The 22,167-nt window shown below is 40.5% G+C and overlaps 1 protein-coding gene across 1 annotated transcript in view; it reads left to right on the top strand.

Moving 5' to 3' along the window:
• Window positions 1-22,167, top strand: part of npas2 (neuronal PAS domain protein 2) — a 41,203-nt gene that overhangs the window by 13,333 nt on the left and 5,703 nt on the right. The window contains exons 2-20 of the mRNA XM_084565149.1: window positions 10,737-10,935; window positions 12,926-12,982; window positions 13,506-13,660; window positions 13,758-13,849; window positions 14,179-14,268; window positions 14,765-14,885; window positions 16,054-16,167; window positions 16,298-16,416; window positions 17,246-17,328; window positions 17,419-17,525; window positions 17,645-17,792; window positions 17,939-18,023; window positions 18,129-18,255; window positions 19,623-19,720; window positions 20,376-20,573; window positions 20,904-21,134; window positions 21,249-21,433; window positions 21,729-21,821; window positions 21,909-22,119. Of these exons, the coding sequence (XP_084421275.1) occupies window positions 10,880-10,935; window positions 12,926-12,982; window positions 13,506-13,660; window positions 13,758-13,849; window positions 14,179-14,268; window positions 14,765-14,885; window positions 16,054-16,167; window positions 16,298-16,416; window positions 17,246-17,328; window positions 17,419-17,525; window positions 17,645-17,792; window positions 17,939-18,023; window positions 18,129-18,255; window positions 19,623-19,720; window positions 20,376-20,573; window positions 20,904-21,134; window positions 21,249-21,433; window positions 21,729-21,821; window positions 21,909-22,119 (2,370 nt within the window). The 5' untranslated portion in view covers window positions 10,737-10,879. The remainder of the gene's footprint in view (window positions 1-10,736; window positions 10,936-12,925; window positions 12,983-13,505; window positions 13,661-13,757; window positions 13,850-14,178; window positions 14,269-14,764; window positions 14,886-16,053; window positions 16,168-16,297; window positions 16,417-17,245; window positions 17,329-17,418; window positions 17,526-17,644; window positions 17,793-17,938; window positions 18,024-18,128; window positions 18,256-19,622; window positions 19,721-20,375; window positions 20,574-20,903; window positions 21,135-21,248; window positions 21,434-21,728; window positions 21,822-21,908; window positions 22,120-22,167) is intronic.

Below are 22,167 nucleotides of genomic sequence, written 5' to 3' on the forward strand. Positions count from 1 at the left end.
TAATTGGGAACACGTGCTAAAGTCTTTCTCATATCTTAGACTAATCTGTCAAAGCAGTTGATTCTCATGTGCTCTGTCCTCTTCACTCACAAGACAAGTGATCTTTATCACGAGACCATCTACCATTACAGAAATGCAAGAATGCAACACATACTTCCTGAATTAGAAGGAAAGGATGTTGTGAGTTGATAAGAAATAAAAATTGTCAAATATAGAAGTTAAAAACATTAATATGTATTAGCATATAGCCTAATATCTACCATAAACTGTGGTAGGGTAAAATTATCAATATTATACCTGCTTAATAACAAGATGTTGCTATTGTCATTGTGCGCATGCTACCCTGCAGTTATCAGCGTTTAGAGTGTTGATGTGTCCACTTCTGCCTTGTGGTTACGACATGGGATGTCATTAACTCAGAATGCTTTGTGTTCAGTGGTAACTTCAAGCCCCGAGAACACAGCTTCTGGGAAACTGTTTCCGTCCAGAAACCACTGAGTTTTGCAAGCTAACAACCAGCTAACTTGATACAGGGAATGAATGAATGAACACCAATTTGTCACACAGAAATATGATAGAATTACAAAGAAAATACTATACAACTGAATTGGAATAAATTCACTGACCATCCACCTTAGAGTCATCCACTCATAGCTTACTGGAAAATGTCCACTTACGAGGTTATGAATACCACAAAAGGGGGCTGTTAATGTGGACTTTTCCCATGAACATGAGAAACACAATTTCGTTTGAAGGCAGCACAAGTGCAGCCTCATAGCAATGATTGGCAGAGATGGTCTTGGTATTGTTTCACTGTAAAATGGTTGAATTCAAAAACTAAAACATATGAAATAGCTAACCAGTCCAAATCACAGAGTTGTTTTCTAAAAATACTATAATAGAATAAGTATCGTATTGTTATTGACGCTATATACATAAATTTGAACTGAAAGCACTTTACAGTCACAGTGACACATCTACCTATTCACTCACAGACCAGTGCCATGCACTGGGAGGAACTGGGATTTCAGTGTCTTGCTCAAGGACACTTCGGTACGTGGCATGTTCTGGTAATCGCATTGCTTACCCTCCGGCTTGTAGACAACCCGATCTACCTACCCCATGGTGTAAGAATACACCTTTACTTTGAAAAAGGCCTACAATAGACTTTGAACATAGTTAAACTGTGACAGTGACATGGCACATTTAGAAAGTAACCTGCCATATACTTACGCAATTGGAATGTTGTTTCTGTATGATTTTGTGCGTTGGTTTTAAAAGCAGCATCCCATTCAAGTTGATCATCAGAATAAAAATGATTATTTACCATTTAATTACTGAAAACCATTTATCTCTGCTAAATGAGGGCTCTAATCACTGACAGTGGGATCATGGCCTCAGCCACTGAAAACATAAGCTGTGTTGATCAAATTCAGGATTTGCTTACAGTTGTTGACGCACTAATAGACTCTGTGTGGGCCGCACAATTAGATTAACCGGCGACTGACTGATGCACTGATATATGACAATCAAATACTGATAGGTTTGTTTTAAAGTCTAAAGTTTCTCCTCTGTCTTATCTCAGAAAAGTAAACAGATTCCTTTAAATTCTCCCTTTCAGTTAACGCTCTCAACACGCCCGCACTTCTGTAGCCATTCGAGTGATCATTTAACAGAAGCAAAAATATTTGGAGCCTGCCCATTATGAGCCTTTGAAATTAGTCATGCAGACTGCTGACCCACATTTGGGACTTGATGTGAGTTATAAGGCAAACCAGGAAGTTGTAAAAAAAAAAAAAAAAAGATAGGAAGTGCATTGGGAAGTACTTAAGGGGAAAAACAAAAGCCTTCTGCTTGTTGCTTTACTTATGGATAGACATGTCATCTCTTTGTACAGCCTAGTGTTGTTGTTTTTTTTTTTTTTTAACACAGATTTAAATAAATGGTTTATAAACTTACAAAACAGGGTCAGACAGGCTAATCTGCTCCGTCTTGCTGGCAGGGAGGAGGCTCTGTTTAACCCTCCTCCTCTACATGCCATTTGCTGTAATACACGAGCAGCACCTGTAAGAACGAGCTTTGGTCGTTTTTCATCATGTCAGACCGTTTCATTCACGGCAACATGACCGTGATGTCTGTAGATAAACGTGAACCTTATAGCCTCATAGATTAAAGGCTAGCCAGGTTGCCGTGGCCAAGAGGTACTACACCTCAGACTGTACCATTCACAATTTCACGTCCAGAGTGAACTGTTGCAAACCCAGCTTAGACAAATAGATAATTCTCTCTTTACCATGATTGTGTGACATTTCACTTGGTGTTATTATGCTTTAAGCACGTGTTAAAGATTACAATCTGCCCCCTCCTCCCGGTCACTGCAGGGTTTCTTTCGGTTGCTCTGCACAGCCGACTGCTTATGCTGCTGCCGTCGTTAGCCGAGTATTGAGCTACCAGCTGACCTACTTTCTCTGCTCTCAGCCACTCGGTCCTGTTTACAAGCCACTGCCAGCGGAGGATGTGGAGAACAGAGCCTGGAAAATAGCTAGAAGAAAAAAAAAAAGAGAGAGAGAAAACACGAGCGAGAAATGTGGTTGTTTTGTCGCTGATAAATTAGGACTGTCAAAGCAGCAGACGGCTCACCGGCGAATTAATAACACCACGTTATTAACTTAAGGCGTTGTTATGCAATTTAACGCTTTCGGTACTCTCGCCTGCTCAGTCAGACGCTGCTACTTGACTGCTATGCCGTTTAAAAATGACTGCTAAAGTTAACTGTGGACCTTTGCTTCTGCCGGAGACCCGTTTAAAAGGTACGTGAGATTTAACTTAAGCTTTCAGTTTCGCGTCACTCTTGACGGCCGAGCGCAAAATGTGAACCGTGCCGCTGTTAACACTGTTTATATCATCAAAGTTCACCGCAAATTAAAAGCAGAGATGGCCGACCGCATGAATACACCTAAAAATGTTTTTTTTTCTCTCTCCCTATCTCGAGACCAGACTGTGTATGCTGAGTTTTTATTTATATCTATATCAGCCAACGTTACATGTACTCGGCGCTCTTGAATGCTGCTTACATGTTTTCAGCTCAGAGTCATCAAGTGCCCTGGTTACAAGGTTGAAATAACCTATTTTTACCCCGTTGTACCACTGCTCATGACATTCATGGCAAAACACTGAATGGATTTTTGTCACTGACGCCACATAGAAAAATGTTAAATATCACAGGAAAAGAAGTGCTTAAATAATTTCTCAGCGAGCTTAGGTCAGGCTGATGTTACCCAACCTGGCAGCTTTAAGTCCACTGGAGTTCACATATCTCTCACTAACCCACAGTTTTCTTGTTGACATGGGATACAGGGGCTTCTCATTTAGAGTGGGCATGAAGTGTGACACTACTACTTGTTTACGCTGTACATACTGCAAAGTTATGGGGTCGTTGAGTGTACTCACTGCCCTCTCCACTGTTTTTCATTTGTAGGTGTGTAACCAATAGAAGTGTTTCCGGTTTCCTTATCAAACACACGGAGCTTTATCCAAACCAGAAATCACAAACAAAATGTAATGAGTAATGAAAAGTTACTACAGCTCATAAAGATTCTGAATTCCAATTTTTGTGTTTGATCCCATCACACTTGTACATATATATGTGCAATAATGCAGCGATTGTCTGTGTATACTCAAATAAATAAATCGGTAACGATGGACTTGAGTTAGGCTAAAGCAACCAGACGCGTTAAAGCAAACATTACCAGATTGACTGAAACTAAGCTTGTCCAGGCCCAGTTTGTGTTTACCTAACAGCTTGAGCTGTCGGCTCAAAACCAGATGCAGGTGGAGGTGTTCAGGCAATGTCAACTTTCAGACAAGCAGACAGCACACCAGACTCTGCATTAGGATTAGCAGGTATCTTAAAGCCGTCATTCACTACAAGAGCAGCAGAGCTAGTCTTTTAGCGTTGTTGGTTTTCAGAATGCAGATCACCTTTTCTTTTCCTGGCAGTCTCTTAGATCCTTCAGTTTCTTGTGTGTTAACTGGTATTGCAACAGTATTATGGTGATGATTAACACTTGTTTTACTGTCTGAGGACCAGTGTTGTGCTCATATTTAGTGCAGCACCTGATTTAGTTAGTACTTTTGTGTCATTACTTCTCAGCATTGTATTGCTAAATAACTTATTAACTATTAGTAAGGCCATTATTTACAACCTTCCCTCTTTAGAGTGTCGTTTTGAACACTGAGCATCATTTTCTTATAAAGGTTTCTAGCGGTATGAGTCACCTTTACTGCTTTCAACATCAGAAAAACAGCAGGTGGTGAATTATATATTATGACATGTTTTCTACACAAAAAGAAAGAGAAAGCATCTATAGGAGAGACAGCAAATGAAAAGCCAGGCAAATCAATATGCCTCCTCATAGTCCTTTCCTTGATTTGTAACCCTGCCTGTCTTCTAATAATATGCCCACACATATTAAGGGGATAGCAGGCTCAGTAAAATGTTGTGGTTGTTGAGGTATCCATTTCCCAACTCTTGTATGAGCAATAAGTAACTTTAACATTTTAAAATATTTATAAAATGGGTCTGTTGAGTCTCGAGTCTAATTTGTGAGTGCTGGAATAAATTAGAGGCAAGGAAATTACACAGTTCTGGACCAGTTTGATATAAATCAAGGAAGAAGGTTTTATGGTGTTTGGGTTCACAGATTAAAGATGAACTGCACTGCTCCAAATTACTTTGTAAACACTGTCTTTGTTAAAACAGTTCCAAGAAATATAATGTGAAAAGTCTTGGTGTTACTCTTGCGCATATACGATTTCTGAAGACCTTGAGCTTGGTACTACTCTGTGCATCAGATGTACACCTACACTATCTGGGTGCCATATACTATATGGTGTGTATCTTAAATCTTAAATCACATGACAGAAAATCTATGAATCTTCAGTCCTTTTGGTCTGGCTCCAGAAAGGCTTGCTACGCCTCAATCACTGATGTCACACAGGTATTTTATCTTTGACGGCTACTATCGGCATTTCACATCTGTGCTTATGCACCTCTACCAGCCGTTACTACAGTTACAGAAATAACCTGTTCGCATGAGTCGCGTGATCCATCAGTGACAGGTGTGAGTGACAGGTCACATGACAGCATTGTAGTAGCTTATATTTTCTTTTACATTTGCAATTATAAGATGGCCAGCTACCAGACAGAGTGTAGCGGCAGCCTATACAGTAAGTGTAATGTTTTCATCAACCAGACCAGCGCTAATATCCAGCTGAACGTTAACAAAGCCACAGTAAAAAGGAAACAAGGGCTTTTCAGTTGTCATTTATTGCACTATATTTAGTAGTGCCCAAGCTGTATGACACAAGCACACTTTTGTTATTTTTGTTGACTATGCACTGATGTTCTGATTGCATGTTTAGCAACTATTCAAATTTGCTGAGTGTTCAGGAATGAAACACAAGGTGCAAACACATATTATATTTCATCCCTTGCTATAAGGCAGGGTGTGAAATTGAGCAGCAAGTCATGTGTTGAGTTTCTGTTTAGGAATTTTACTAGCAATAAGAAAATAATTTTGTGTTATTCTTACAGCCCCAGTCCCTTTTACGGCATGTTTACGTACGGTGTTGGTCATGAACTTGAACTTCTTTGTACCTAACGTGTGTCCCGAGTTCAGGTTTCTAGTTAAAGGCTTTAAATACCCTAAGGCACAAGTGTAACGAGACTCTGATGTTTTTTAGCTGTTAACCTTGCAAGGTGTGGTTTAACCTCAATACATTAAGAGAATGAGGTTTCATATTACGCAGCTTTGCAGAGTGGAGAAACAGTTAAAGCTGCACAAAGTGATTCTTGACTCGCCCAAAATTGCAGACGCCATTACCACAGTAGATTAAATTGAAAGTATTAACACATTTATGTTGCTCATAGACATGGCTTGCCTTGTTTTGTCAACATTGCCTGCTGTGGAAAGTTTCAGATTTTGTCACTGAGTCACCATTTCAGGGACATATTTTCTTGGCGTCAGTTTCTCACTCTAAAAGCGTTATTGGTCTAAACAGTAGTTTGTCAGTGGGTGCAGACAGTACTGCAGTAAATGCAGAAATTATGTTTCTGATTAAGTGTTAGCGTTTCCCTCAGCGGCAACAAATGTTTTTCCCGGCGAACGTTTCTCATGCATTTGGGAAACATTAAAATTGTAATGGCCCCATTAAATAATAGCTTGAATTTTCTGTAGGAGTTCAGAATTTCTGTCTTGGGTTGCTCAGCATTTGCGATGGTCTTGCTCTGGTTCCTTGCTGCTTTCTTTTCTCATGGGTCTGTTTATGTTTATGTGGCCAGGGGGTGGAAAAGGAGGAGATACTGCTTTGTTTATATTAATTAAGACTTTAATGGAAATCTGTTTGCATTGAATGGGTCGGTCATTGGTCATGGGATTAAGTTAAAGCTGAAGGTGAACAATGAATCACAGATGTGACTGGACAGCAAAGACTTAACTTTGAGAAGTAAGAAATTTATGTTTATATACAAATTAAAGTGCGAAATGTTTTAGTAATTCAGCTTAAAATGGACCCAGTGAGTTTAAGTCAGGTATATGTATAGGTGTACACAACCACACATTAAAATGGTTGTAGTAATATTTTAGCAGCAAATTAGCTTTATATCCATTCAACCCATCATTCCTCAATTTCCCAAAAAGCAGTTTTGAAGCTCAGAGTGGTGGCACCGGTCGTCCCCATCTTGGTTGTGCCTGATCACTCCTAACTCTCAGCTTATTAAAAAATATTTAAAAGAGGTGGAGTGTGAGTGGAGCTGAGGTAGGCGTGTGACCTCTGCACAAGACAGCTAGTGACGTGTGACAACACCCACCTGTCACTCAAAGTTACAACAGCCTTAATTATGAATACCTTTAAGCCTTGATATACTGTAAATTAAATGGGTGAGGCATGTGAACATTCACCTCTTGTACAGTTGTCATAAATAGGGAAATTAGCTATAGAAACGGAAAACAATTTTTGTTTGAAGTTGTGCATTTTAACAAAGGTGTCTGAGGGGATAACCCTGTCGTAGTCACCTGCTGCTAAACAGTAAAACCCTTTCAGGAACACCTCCATATTTTGATTGTTTCATTCGATTTGGTTAGGAAAATTATTAAAACAGTGAAAAAGTTAAAAAGATAGGGAATACGTAAGTTCATAATCTAACAGTGGGTAGTATAATAGCTAAAAGCCAGGCTTCTACTACTGAGCTAAGAAGTGGAGTAAAGTGTTCTCTCTTCTTGGTGTTTGCCAGTGGTCTAGTAGGCAGCAGCATTTTCCTGGACTCTTTTGGGCTAGAAGCTGGAGCAGTTACATGAATAAAACACAATAAAACACAAACATGGACCCTGAATCAGAAAGCAGTTCTGCCACCGCCGAATAGAAAGAATGAGAACATTTGAACATAACAAAATAGTAAAAAGCAGGCCCTGATTTTGAAGCAAAATGTAGCATTTAGATTTTTCCATAAATTAGCATGAGCTGAGCACATAAGTGAAATGCTTCTGGCTTGGCCGTGGTCACTTTTTTCATATTGACTGATGTAATTAGTGAGATTCTTCAAAATGTCCGTGTAAGGGTTCTAAATCACATCATACTATTAGAAATGAGAGTGTGATTGTCTGAAAAACAAGACCGATGAAAGAAGTCTGTGCTAAACTGTAATAAATATGTTTATTCTGTTATCAAGTGAGGAAACGCATCCTTTATTCTTTGTACTTCTAATTATTTAGGATAAAATATGTATAGACTGAGAATGATCCATTGACATTATCAGACAGGTTTCATCTTCATTTCACATGTTGCAGCACAGAGAAATGCACATAATTAAATTTCACACAGTGTGGGTGCTCAAGTGGTTTGAGGCTTAAGTAATTTAGACGTGGTGCAACATTCAGTTGTTTATTTGTATATGCTGTGGGTGTAAAGACAGAGTTTCAAAACCCAGTATATAAAATTATTCCGATAATGAACTACCTTTATTCCCTATAATCAGAGCCGCCCCGCCCTATACGCAGAACACGCGCAGCGCGTGGGGCCCCGCGATCCATGGGGGGCCCCATGTCGCACAAGATGACGCATTTTCTAAAAATGCGCAAAGGACGCGCAGCGCTCCGGCGGCGGAGAGACCAGCGCGAGCGCTCCGCTGGTCCTCCCAATCCAATAAAAACAGCCCAAACCACGAAGTTGCCACCTATGGAAACCTGTCACACTCCCCCGCCGGACATAAACCAAGTAGCCCAATTTTGTGGAAAAACCGCCCAATCTGGCAACCGTGAGTACCATAAAGAGTCTGTGATAAGCATAAACTCTGAACTGGCACAGCAGCTGTCATACGATGACCTCATTGATGACTTTGCTTCAAAAAAATGCAGACGGGTTAACTTGTAAATGCTTGTAAATACATGTACATAGTTGAAAATTCTTTGTTTTGTTACCCCAAATGAAGGTTGTAAACCTAAATGGCATTTTGTGCTCGTCATTTCTTTACACGTGTGTGTGTGTGCGCGTGTGTGTGCGCGTGTCTGGTGGGGGGGCCCCAAAAGACATTTCTGCTTAGGGCCCCAGTTTGGCCAGGGGCGGCCCTGCCTATAATGTATTATTCCAGTTCATTGGATTTTTGATCGAAAGAGAGTTTAAGACTAATCAGCTCGCACTGATTTTATGGCAATTTTAAGATGCAGACTTCCAAATGAATTTTTTGTCAGAGTCTAATGAACTTTTGAGTAGTTAATTATTCAGGCTGCATCACTCTTGTATTTCCATGGAAGGATTCTTCCTCCGACATTGGGGCTCATTTATTTAAAAAAATTATGGAAAAAGCACAGGTGGTTTTGCCAGAGGCTACTCTGTATACGATGAATAAGGAAAACACTAATGACTGCCTGAATTAAGATGACCTACTAACTAGAATTATGACTTAAATATAATTGTGTGTCTGTGTAAATTATTTCCAGACCACAAAACCATAGACTATTTTTATTTCAAGTCAGAAGAAATCATGTGTGTTGTTTCCTACTTGAAAGTGATGGTAGCTTGGAATAAAATAATTTTTGTTTGTTAATGTCAGTGTTCCAGTTGAATTTGGCCATGTAGTTTGTTAGCCATAGGGGAAAAATAAATAAAACCCGGTGGTTTTGTTATGTTTTGCAGAGATGGGTATAGACAGTCACGTTATTGGTGTCTGTCATTGAATTACAGAGTGTATGGTGATTAATTGCAGTTGACAATGGCTCGGCTTTGTGAATTCTTAGTTTGGTCTTTAATAGAGGTGTCTGCTCCATGTTGTTTATGCTTGCTGTATACAAAGGATGTGAAGAAGGTGGCTGTTCTGCTTTTTTTTTTTTTTTGTGCTTACTTATCAAAAGAGGTGTCTGCTTCAAGCAGTTTTCTAGGTCAGGAGAGCTCCTCCCGTGCAAAAATACTTCTTTAGTCATGAAGAACTGTATGCAGGTGAAGATGGTGAATTCACTTTACATTGCATTATTGATGCTTCTATGTCCCCATTGCGACAGTTGCAACCTGTGTCCTGTAGACAGTACATTGAATGTTGCCCACAATATACTAGCACCTCAAATTCTATTATTTTATTCCATTAAGTCGGCAAAATGGAGTTGTTGTTCTAGCTGTGTGCAGTTTGTGAGGCTAATGTTGTTGTGCACTGCTCTATGACACTGTGTGTCCTGAGGCCTGGGGCTAAGTTATGTTCAAATTGTAGATCAATTGTACACATGGTTTTAGCAGGCAAACCCTGGCAAGCTATTCTTTCGGGTTATTTCATTTTTCCTTGTGCACAGACTGTTATTGATTACATGCTAAAGAAAAAGCTGCACATTCAGATAGATTTATGCAGTCAGATCCCTTTCTTTGGCGATATTGCTGTTGTCTAAATGTGTGCTCCACTCCATGTCAACAGCAGGTTGAAGGTCCACAATGTTAAAACAGGAAGTGGATGATTTCAAAACTTTATAGTCGGGGGTAGTCTGATTGTACGGATAGAAAACAAAGGAGAGACTTGCACTGTTCTCAAAAAGTCTTTTAACCCTCCCAAGTAGCCTGTATATAATCTTTATGTGTGGGAACATAATAACTGTTTGTTCATATTGTTTTTGCTGTAGAAATATTAACTACTACTTTAACATACATGGTTTGCTCTTGAAGGTACAGTATATAAGGCCTCTCTTTGAAAGAGAGAGTTCAGTGTTGCACTGCATTGGCTGCATGTATATTTTACAGATAATTGGAGGATTTTGGGCATTCGTCTTGGGTGTTGTGTTATGGTAACATTTACCGACAGTGGTAATATCGAAGATCTTTCTTTGTTTCTCTTTGGCAGCACCTGTGGGGATAAGCTGTAATTGCAGGTGTGTTTTTGAACCTCTCTTACCAATCTTGCCTGTGCAACATTGTCAGATAGATGTTAGCCCCGTCCACCTTCTTCCGCGATGGGACACACGTCACTAACTGTGTATGGCTCGAGAGTTTTAACAGGATTGTGACCATAAACGTCCTGTTGGTGATACTGATTTCCTCAGTGGGTCACAGGCTTCATCACCATCTCCTTACCTCAGTCATAGATAATGACTTGAAGTAAAATGTTTAAGACTGACACTTTATTTTGAGTTAATACTGTTTTTATCCTCAACAAATAGCCTCACTTTAAGGATTCTCTAATCAGTTTTGTTTTGTTTTCACAGGATTTGGAGTATCTTTGGTGAAATTGAGGAGGTGGTGGGCGTCTGGACTGCGATAGGTTTTTCTAAAAGAGTGTTCAGACAAGGTCAGCGCGAATGGGACTTACACGACTTCAGAAAGGGCCTGGTTGGGAGAGGGAGTGAGTATGGACAACCTTTCGGACTTCGGTGGCCCCTGTCCATCCACACACAGGGAATGGGAGTGAGTATCCAATCAAGTTGACGTCATTCTGGGGTCTTCATTTGATTTATTTATTCATAATGAAGATATTGCATCAATTGCAGGGTTTCCCATACAATGTTAACGCTATGGCAGCCTGCCAGGGTCTAATTTACTTCTGCCATGGTTAAATGACAGTGGAGCTAACGCAACCCCGTCATCATAATTATGAACACCAGGTTCAATTAGAACACAATTAGAACACCAGTAATTTGAATTAGATTGCAATAAAGTTACACACAACCCACAACATAAAAAACAAAGAGTATAGGCTCAGGAACAGATAAAAACATAGGATCCATCTGAGGATTTTCAAGTGCAGCACAGGTGGCTCAGCTAGGTGCGCATATATAGTATGTAAAGGGAAACTGTATTTAAACCGATTGGCTATAGGAATACACATATTAAAAAGAACACATTTCTCTCCTCTTTAATTGGCCTTATATCATTTTGAATAGTGCCACCTGTTTCTCTTTGCTGATACCATATACTCTATGCAGTAATCCTAAAAATACCGTAGTGTATTCTCTTCCTGTCTTCCTCTACCGCTGTGAAATATTTCAGTGGTTTTTAATCCGTAAATTGAGCATCATCTCTCTATACTCTCTATATAAAGAATATTCACACAAACCGTTCATCTGAACAAAGGTTCATTGTGCTACACAGACATAGAGTTTTATTATTTCTGTGAAAATACAAGATGGTAAAAAAAAAAAATGTTAGACAGCACATCTAAACAGATGTTTGTGGGTGTTTAAACTATAGTAAAGTTAATGTTAAAGAGAAATTTGGATAAGAATGGACATTTAGCATGGACCATCGAATAACCTGACAGGAGGCAAATGTGTGGGTAAATGCGATTCAGCTGACTCAGTTTTTGACTTTTGCATTCAGAAAGTTTTCTATAGTCTTCAATTGTCGCTATACTGTATACTGTTTAAACTGTTACACTTATACTCGTTTAATTTTGTTTTCTATGACGCACTGTACTGAATAAGTGTTGCATTCCCTGCTTGTTGTGTGCTCCCTGATAGCTCACTTGGAGTGCTTGACTTGATAACAAATTATCATGTCTATATGATCATAGTAATGAACTGGTCATATCTAGCCGATGCAATAATGTAGATGTGTTCACAGTACCAACTGTTAACGTAGAAGTTTTCCATGGTCACAACTATGTTTCAGTCTTATTTTATGAACCATCCGCCATGAATTATTAACCATCAGCTCACAAGAGTATTTCTGTAGTCTCTCTCCTTGCATGAATGCAGATGACTGTCACAGTCACAGAGACACACATTTCATTTGAATCTGACTAAACCTGAACCCTGCACTCGCCACTGGACAGGTTAAAGTCTTAATTGGGTGGGGCTGTTTACATACAACACAATGCTTTATGACCGTTTATCTCTATTGCCTTAGGTGAACCTGTTTTAGTGCTGTATTAAAAAAAACATTGCTCACACTCTTGTGATCTCAGATAGTACATATCTAGCAGCAGTAATGTGTGTAAAACGTCACAAATTTGAGGTCAACTGATGCTTTTGATGAGTAAAATGTTAAAATTGCCACCATTAACAACATCAAACCATGTGATCCTGTGAGCGCGCGCCGCCAGTATAAACCCAAAATAGAAATATGGAGTAGGTCGTTTACATGCCACAGTGACCTGTTAGGTATTGGTATTAGGTACTGGGTTACCAGGTTACGATAACAGAAGCAGGGCATTAGTAGTGGATAGTGTGTTTCTCATGAGCTCGGTCTGATTGGTGCTAGCCACTGAATGACCTTTTTTCTCACATATCCTGAAACCCAAGATGCTCACCGGCCTTTTTTAATGTTTTGACATGTCACCAGAGAAAAAGACTAAATGACTTTATCCCATTTAACACTTGCTCTGACATTTCTCCTGTGAAAGTGGCCTACTTTCACCCCAAAATTTAAACATGCCCTACTTGTATCCTCTTTCAAGCACCAGCAGCTGCGTGGACGATTTAATGGATGAAGATGAAAAAGACAGGGCAAAAAGGTAAGCAGTCCTTTCAGTTCACCTAAATCGGTTCATTGTAACCACGATGGAATTCATACATTTGTGGTGGAAATGAATCATTTTAAAAGCAACTTCAACTTAAGTGTCATATTGTGGTTTGGGCTCTTTTAGCAAAGCATCATTTTACATAAAGTGCATGCAAGGTTGCGTTCACAGTGGATGATGTGTTTTGGATATCAACAGTGAAAGAAGGAAAATACAAATTAGTAGGAAAAGATGGAAAAAAGAAACATGTAGGCTGTAGAAATACAATATGTATTCATCCACCCATATTTCTCAACATGGATTTTGTACAATCTCATAATCAGAGTCAAATTGTGTTTAATTCTTTGTCACACTCCTAGTTTTGTGCTGCCGCGATCCCTCTCTCTTCTCTCTCTCCCTCTTTCTGTGAGATTGTTTATGTCGAACTGTGTGGACATAATTAAACCAAACTATGCTTAATTGGCCTGGGTTTTCACTTGAAATTCTGCTGATTGCTTTCATCTGTTGACCCCTTTAGGGCATCCCGTAACAAATCGGAAAAGAAAAGAAGAGACCAGTTCAATGTGCTCATCAAGGAGCTCTGCACCATGCTGCAGGGTCAAGGCCATCCACGCAAGATGGATAAGTCCACCATATTGGAGAGGACTATTGACTTCTTGCAGAAACAGAAAGGTACGTCTATGCACCCTGTACACCCTGTGTATTCTCATTAGTTTCAGTCTTTTGTAGACTTAATTATCATCTTTTACTCAACTTCCATCTTTTTCAGACATCACTGCACAGAATGAAACGTGTGATGTGAGGCAAGACTGGAAGCCTTCGTTCCTCAGTAATGAGGAGTTCACTCAGCTAATGCTGGAGGTAACGCTCAAGAGGATGTGTTTGTAGAAGAGCCCATTTAACTCTGAAACTGGTTAATACTGAAAATAAAAACAAAGAAACACTATTGTTAAAATGACAATGGCAGCAATGACACCTGGGCAAGATGACATATTGTACATGATGATGATGAATTTTATGTTTACACTATTAATTGTCCAGTTTGCGATAAAACATTAGATGATTTATGAACCCATAAATAACCCAGTAAATGCAGTGGCAGCAGCATGTCAGTGTGCCAACGTTTCATTTACACTGCACACTGTTCAACATACTGTAACACCTTGCCAACCTTCTCCCTCTTCTTACAGGCCCTAGATGGTTTCTTGGTTGCATTAACTACAGATGGCAACATCATATACGTATCTGACAGTGTGTCCTCACTAATGGGCCATTTACCGGTAAGTGGGAGATCTTTACTTTTACTCTCTTGCTAACACTGCAGTGTTTGAATGTTGCACTGTATTTATTTTTTGCTTGATTCGGCTTCAGGCTCATTCTCTTTCAAACATTTTTGTCAGTTGACATCATATTGCCACCCAAGTAGAAATGACTCTTGATTGGGAACAGACCCGTTACATGTTTACCAATAGTTATGATCTGATCTGTTCCACAATATTCATTTAATTTTTGTTTCCATAACCTATGGGTTTTAGTTGCTGCATATGTTGCACTTATAACTTCTAAGTGAATCAACTTTAACCCAGATGGGTCTCTGCTGTTGTCAACAAGGAGACACAAGCCATGCCAGTAAAGTGAAAAACTGTTCTAGACCATGCATTAAAACCCCTACACTTCGGAAATTGAGATCCCCAGTGTGCAATGATTATGTCACACTGTTGCATATGACACACTCCTCAAAAGACTGACCATCATTTATCGATCCTTTTGCACCAGTCAGATATGGTGGACCAAAATATCTTGAATTTCCTCCCGGAGCGGGAACATGGGGAGGTGTATAAGCTGCTATCATCCCACATGCTGATGACTGACCCCATTGCTGCTGACTTCCTTGACAGTGAGTATCCTGCTGAGCAGGCTGTCTGCACACACACTGCGTCTAGGTCATGAAGTTGAAGTGGAAAGGTTAAATCCTATAGATTGTTTCCCATGAAAGGAGATCAAAGGTTCAGTATGTATTCAGAAACAATGACTACGTTACAGTTCTTTTTGCAATCTTTTACCGTTGACTTAAAATTCAGTTTTCAAACAACTGACTTGGCATGTCGATTTTTCGCTCATTTACATCTCCAAACTGTCCGACTCTTCTGTCTAAACCTGTTATATATAGAGTAGGTTGCTGAATTGGGGTTTGTAGTTTATTGGATTGCTGATTAGTTAGTGTCTATGATTAGACTTTTAGCTAATAATAGAAGCTAGCTTAGTATCATGGTTAAGACTTTAAATCACTGTTATGTTAGCACAGTAATCCAAAGCAGTGTAGTATGGGAGGCTCAAGACACTGACCTTAATCTTTGATACTACTGGGCTTTTCTGGGGAAGATAGAGGGTGATTTGCTGGTGTCTCAGGCTGTCCTCAGAAGCCTGAACTGTCACGATATCATTTCTGGAGCGATCGCTGTTTTTCGTGGCTCAACACCAGTGGCATCCATCTTTTATTTGCCTATTAACAGCATCACAGCCTTGCTATGCAAATTAAGATAAATCTAGTTAGAGGGGATTTTCATATTATTGTTATTCTTTTTTTTTTCTATTGACTGAATACAAAGAAAAGACATCTTCAAGAGGCGCTAAAGTACCCTGACTTGTCCAACCAGCTCTTTTGATTTTTCATGTTCTTTTGTGGAATAGGTCATTTGCCTCTAAACACAGGAGAGTCTTTTAAAGTGGGCTATTAAGCCATAAATGAAATCTGTTGACTCTCCCAGTGGAGTAAGACATGTAATTAATTACTGTATTAAAAAAGATTACATAAACATAATACTCTAACCCTTTGTTAATATGAACATTTTCTTCCTTATCACATTATTTTAATGTTTAATAGCAAAAGCGATCTATTCCCACAGCTGCTGAAGTGTGATTTAAATCTTCATTTTCACACTGCACGTTTGCAATTGTTGTGTTGCTGCAGTGTCATTAGAAAACAAGGTTATCAGGAAGAAATTGTTGGGAATGTGTTATTATTTATAGGAAGTAACCATGACAACATCTTCGTCTGTTTTTAGGTGAGGCACATATTGAATTTTGCTGTCATCTAGCCAGAGGTAACATTGACCCAAAGGAGCCACCTGTATATGAGTATGTCAAGTTTGTGGGAGATTTCAAGTTTCACAACAATGGTAAGATTTTTTTAAAGGTCTTAATCAAATATGCATCTTCAGTGCTTTGAGTAAACTTTGATTCAGATCTTCTTGATTTAGTATTAACTTATGAAAATGCATAAAGCTAAATATGTTCCTCTTCACACAGTGCCTACGTCTTCTTGTAACGGGCTTGAACTGACGTTACCAAGAAGTCTGCAGTCATCGCTGGAGGAGCAGGTCTGCCTCATTGCTACTGTACGACTAGTCACTCCACAGTTTCTAAAGGTAAGACCAGGTCAGAGCTTAAAACCTGTGCCTTTGTTTCTCTGTTTGTGTTGCATGAATCTGGTTTTATTACTCCCAGAGGCATAAAGCTTGTGGCATTGAAAGCAGCCATAATCTGCATGGCAACGACGAGCTAGGGTCCATGACACCGTAGGGATGTTGTCTGAGGAAAGGCACATTTTGGTCTGTACTGACTCTATTATGACAAGGACTCTCTGGAAATTTGTTGCAGCACAAAGGTCCAGTGTGGCACATGGTGTACTTCCAGCGGTACATCATTAGGATGTGTCTGATCCCAAAGGTGCTCTGCGAGTTCAGATTTGGGTTCTTGTTAAGTAATAGAAGTAAATAAAGGTCATGGCCACACAGGATTTTTAAGATCATCCCAGATCAAAACAACAGTGTTATACTTAACCTCTTATATTATATTACTTATATTATTATATAATTTAAATATCTTTCATATCTAAGGCTCAAAAAGAATCATATGGAAGTACTAGTTTTTTTATCTGCTGTTTTTGAACCCGGCAAAAGACAATGCTTTTGTACACAGTATACATAACAATGTGCATGTTCAAGGTTACAGCTTTCAGTAAATATGCAAAACAACTGTCTGAATGGGATTAAGTGTAAGCAAAGTGTAAATCGTCAGAGGCTGTTACCAGTGCTTGAAGCTACAGCAGCTATAGCAGCCGTTGTACATTCTGTGCTAATTTACTTGTGACAGCAGTGACATCATTTTGGCTGCTACTCATGCTGCTACTAATTTCCTGTCTTTGGTGTGACAACGTAATGGATTCTTTCTCACTCTCACTGTGTTTTCGTTTAGGATTTGTGCAATGTGGAAGATCCTTGTGATGAATTCACTTCCAGACACAGCCTTGAATGGAAGTTCCTGTTTTTAGATCACAGGTAAAAGAGCTTTATAATTCCGTCAAACATCAGACTTCTTATTTTAAAAAGATATTTCTTGCATTTATATCATCTTCTTTTATGTTTCAGAGCTTCACCAATCATAGGTTATTTACCCTTTGAAGTTCTTGGAACTTCTGGCTATGATTACTATCATGTGGATGATTTGGAGCTCATAGCCCAGTGTCACAAGCAATGTAAGTAAATGCTGTGTGTCAGCACCACCAGATCCAGAAGTCTCCTGTACTAGTGCATTATAAGAGTCTGTGATTCCTGAACACAGCATTAATTTGCCCCAACGTTTTTCTCTTTGTAGTAATGCAGTTTGGCAAGGGTAAATCCTGCTATTATCGCTTCCTGACCAAAGGTCAGCAGTGGATTTGGTTGCAGACTCACTACTACATTACCTACCACCAGTGGAACTCCAAACCCGAGTTCATCGTCTGTACTCACACTGTTGTCAGGTAAGCTGGTTGTTGCTCTTGGATTTTCTCTAATAACATTTCTCAAGAGAGGGATGTGTGTGTTTTTTCCACTGCCCTGGGATTAGGAATGTGTCTGTATTAAGTTTGTACTTGTCACGTAACTCTTTGTGCCTGTTGTCATTTAGTTATGCTGAAGTGCGAGCTGAAAGGAGGCGAGCGTTTGGCCTTGAGGAGTTGTCTCCACCTGAGATAGCTCCCTCCTCTGTGAAGGTGAGAGTGAAGAGCCCTCTTACATGCAGTATGTGACGTTCAGGGTCAGTTATGAGGTCAGCTTCAAATCTGACCCTTTGTATTGAACATAACTCTGTGTTCCAGGCTCAGGAGCTGTACTTGGACATCTGCTCCACATTGGACGCACCGCCGGACAGAAACAGCCGTGCACGTTCGGTATCCTCCCACAGCTCCCGGAAGTCCTCCCACACAGCGTTGTCAGACTCAGCATGTGAGTCATCCTCTGCTCCCTAAAGTGCTAACTCACTCTACAGAGGGTCGTTATGCACAGAAATTATGCTCCTGTAGGGCTGAAAGATACGGTATTTTAATTCAGCTTTAAAAAGGGATTCTCTTTGCCACACACAATATAACGCCAATAATAACCATCTTTCACTGCCTTTAACTTGTGAATTTCACATGTACGATGAAAGGCGTCTTACTTTAGCATGCCCTGTTTGTTTGAACCCCTTCCTCTTGACGTGACTTGCTGATCTTCCACCCACCACTTAATTGACTAAACCACTTCACTCGCATCTGCATTCTTATGAAGAACACACAGTAGCAGTCCCACATTCATTACAGTTGCTGTATATATAAGGTGAACATTAACCCACACATATTTTATATACTGTTTTATTATTTGTGAAGACAAATTGAGGAAAATGCATCTGTTAGAAAATGGTGTGTGGATACTTTTTCTTCATTTGTGCTGCAGTGAATTCATCACAAGTTTGTGGGTTTTAGTCAGTGTCAGGATGAGGTGGCAATCGAGGGCTTGTGAATCAGCAGTATTGTTATACAACCAAGAACGTGCATTTCATAAGTTGTATCAGTTTATAGTAATACTGTTCAGGGGGGAAAATGTAGTGGGAAATGTGATGGAGCAGTGTCACTTGAGGCAGAAACATCTCTATCTGAAGAATGCAATGGAGCTAGACAGTATCAGTACCGCTCTGCCTAATATATAAATGTAGAAGAACCCTCCGCGACGAGTCATTTTGAAGCTCAGTGTGGTGACTCTACCTGTCGCCATATTGGACGTGCCCGCCTAATGAGCAGCCGTAATCCAAAAATGGACAAAGAGGTGCAGAGTAGGGTCTGAGAAAGGCGAGTGACGACTAGGAAGACATCTAGCAACCTGTGAGGGCATCAGCCTGTCACTTATGCTATAGGTTGAGGTTTGCTTAGGGTTGTGGGACAGGACATGATTCATGAGATTCTGAAAAGGTAGCTGTTGCAAAAATCTGTGCATTTTTGTTGTCCAAAATTTCATTAAGAAATGGCAGTTAAAAGAAACAGTGGGAGTCAACACAAGAGCCGCAAGATCAAGAAACATGTATGTAGATATAGAAATATAAACCCTAGACAAAGGAGCTGCAGGAAAGTTTCAGTAATTCACACAGATGAAGAGATGAGAGTAAGATCCCACAGCATCCTGCTAGTAAAATACACAGAGAATCAAGGTTCATTTGCTCACCATTACTGTAGTTATCCTTTACCAGGTGACATAGGAAAAACAGTAATTACAATCTAACTGAACATATGATGAGTTTACTTTGCCCAAGTGTATTTAGAACCAACCTGCCTCTTTTGCAGCAGCTAACTCCTACACAGAGGCCTGCACGCCAAAATGGCAGTCTGCTTCCATGGGGCCGGAGAAGACATCTGCCAGACTGCAACCTAGCGGCTCAAAGGTCAGTTTAGTCTATACAGAGATAAAATGGTCAGCAGGAAACAACTGCCCAATGACAACATATTATCCAGTCACACACTGTGTTAATTGTAAAACTTTCCCACCCCTTTTCCTTGTAGAATTTGGCACAAAGACAAAATTCCTTTGACCTTGTTTCCCAAATGAGCCTCCCCATTTCTCCCACCTGCAGCAATCACTCCGCAATGGTTAGTGTTTAGACTTCCTCTCCTGCATGTTGCTTTCCTCGCTCCAGTTTGTTTACAATATCTTACTGTTACGACTGTTGCCGCTGTATGTGTTTATTTCTTCTGCTGCTTAGTACAGTTCTTCTCGGCCCTGTCCTAAGATTATGTTAAAAAGCACAGTGAGTAAAACTGTTAAAAAAGAAATAAGTATCAAGTTCATATCTGATATGCTTCTTTATGTATGGCTTGTGCAGTGTAGTTCTCAGAATTTAGCCACCTCGATCATTTTTGAATTGTAAATTCTATTTCGCAGAAAAAGCTGGAAGATTGATGTGCTTTCACCTTCACAAGAACAAACCATTCCGTGACTCATGCTAACTGAGCCACATTTTCTGCAAAAAAAGCACAACAAACAAAAGATAACTGTGGTACAAAAGAGTTTTGTTTTCCTCATGTCGGCTTTCTTTCCAGCAACAGCAATCACAGCAGCAGCAGCAGCAGCAGCAGCAGCAGACCTCTATGTATCAGCTGCAGCAGCCTCAGCTCGGCGTAATGAACCAGCTGAAGGAGCAGCTGGAGGAGAGGACGCGCATTCTGCAAGCGGACATTAAGACGCAGCAGCAGGAGCTGCACGACATAAAGGAGAAGCTTCACCTTGCTAATCTACAGGTAGCGTCGTCACAAAAAAGAAAGACAGCTCAGTTCATTTCCTCAGTCAGAAGTAATTAAGTAGTATCACATGTGTGGGTTTTCTGCACTGAGGAAGCCACAGATGTTAATGTAGACATTTATAAAGTAATCAGCATGTACATATTAGCTGTTAAATATCAAACTGTATTCCTCATAGTAACGGTGAAATTGCCCCATCTAGAGGCAAGCACTGACTACTACATGACCTACATAACATTCACAGAAACTCTTCCTATCAGAAAGACTTTTGTTTGTTAGTTTCATGTCGCCAATACTAAATTAATAATGTCTGTTTATGTGTGTGTGTAGATGTTGTTACAGCAGCCCATTCACAATGACTTTGGTCAGGCCCAGCAGCAGCAGCAGCAGCAGCAGCAACAGCAGCCCCAGCAGCAGGGCCCGGGGAGGCCGGCGCAGCAGAGCCAGTCAGGAGTCATCAGGCAGCACTCTGGTCACCCTAAACCCCCAGCACCAGCATGCGGGGCTCACAGTTCATCCCCTCACTCACTCCTGAGAGAGAACAGCTCGCCATCAACGCAGGTACAGAGCTGAAAAAAACTGTATTTAAAAAAACGAATTAAAACACGCTTGTGTGGAAAACAGTATGTGCACCATTATTCTGACCTGTTGAGCCCCTCCTTCGCTTCATTGCAGGGCCAGCAGAGGATTGCTCGGAGCGGGCAGACGCAGGCGGTGAGTTTGCCGGTGCAGACTAACACAAGCCTGACGATGCCCTTCTACAGCAACCCCATGATGTTCTCTCAGACCAACACAAGGCCTCAGCAGGATGCAAACCAAAGACACACAGACAGCCAGTTCAACCAAGATGGACAACTACGGTGAGGAACTGAGACGCAGTAGTCTAAACCACTGGGGAAAATCACAGAGTGGTGACACTACATACAATTAGTGTTTATGAATGACATGCACATCAGTATATGTTAGAGGTTAGTAGGAAAAACACTATAAATGTAGCATTCTAGGCATGCACTTTAGTCTTATAGCAAATAATTCCCCCCCAAAAAGGATCTATTTGACAATCAGCTCATATAAAAAGGAAAATGTTTTAATGATAGAGGATTATTTTCACAGCACAGATTGAGTTCTTCCACTGACAGATTTATTTTCCTGCAGAATGCTCCTCAACCAGCCAATGCAGACGCTGGTTCCCACTAGCAGCGTCACCACGCAGCCTTCGCAGTGCAACATGGGCCTCTCTCAAACCCTGTGAGTAATCAGATGGCACAGACACGTCGGTTTTACTTCCTTCATGCCACATTGCGACTGAACCCTTCATTGCGCCCCTCCACACAGATACACCTTGGAGCAGCAGATCATCGCCCCCTCGTTCTCCATGCAGCAGGTCAACTGCAACGCCGTCCTCGTCCCCTCTCCGGTCTTCACGTCCCCTATAATGATCCCACACAACAGCTTCATCTCTCACCAGTCGCAGTCGGCCTACCACGCTCAGCCTCAGGCCTCTCAGCACTCCCTGCAGCTCCAGCAGCCCCAGCAGTTCTTTCAGGTACGACGCCCATGTAGTGATGCAGCAGTGTTACTCAGCGCCTTATTA

This window comes from Chelon labrosus, assembly GCF_963514085.1.
Source record: "Chelon labrosus genome assembly, chromosome: 17".
Taxonomy (NCBI): Eukaryota; Metazoa; Chordata; class Actinopteri; order Mugiliformes; family Mugilidae; genus Chelon; species Chelon labrosus.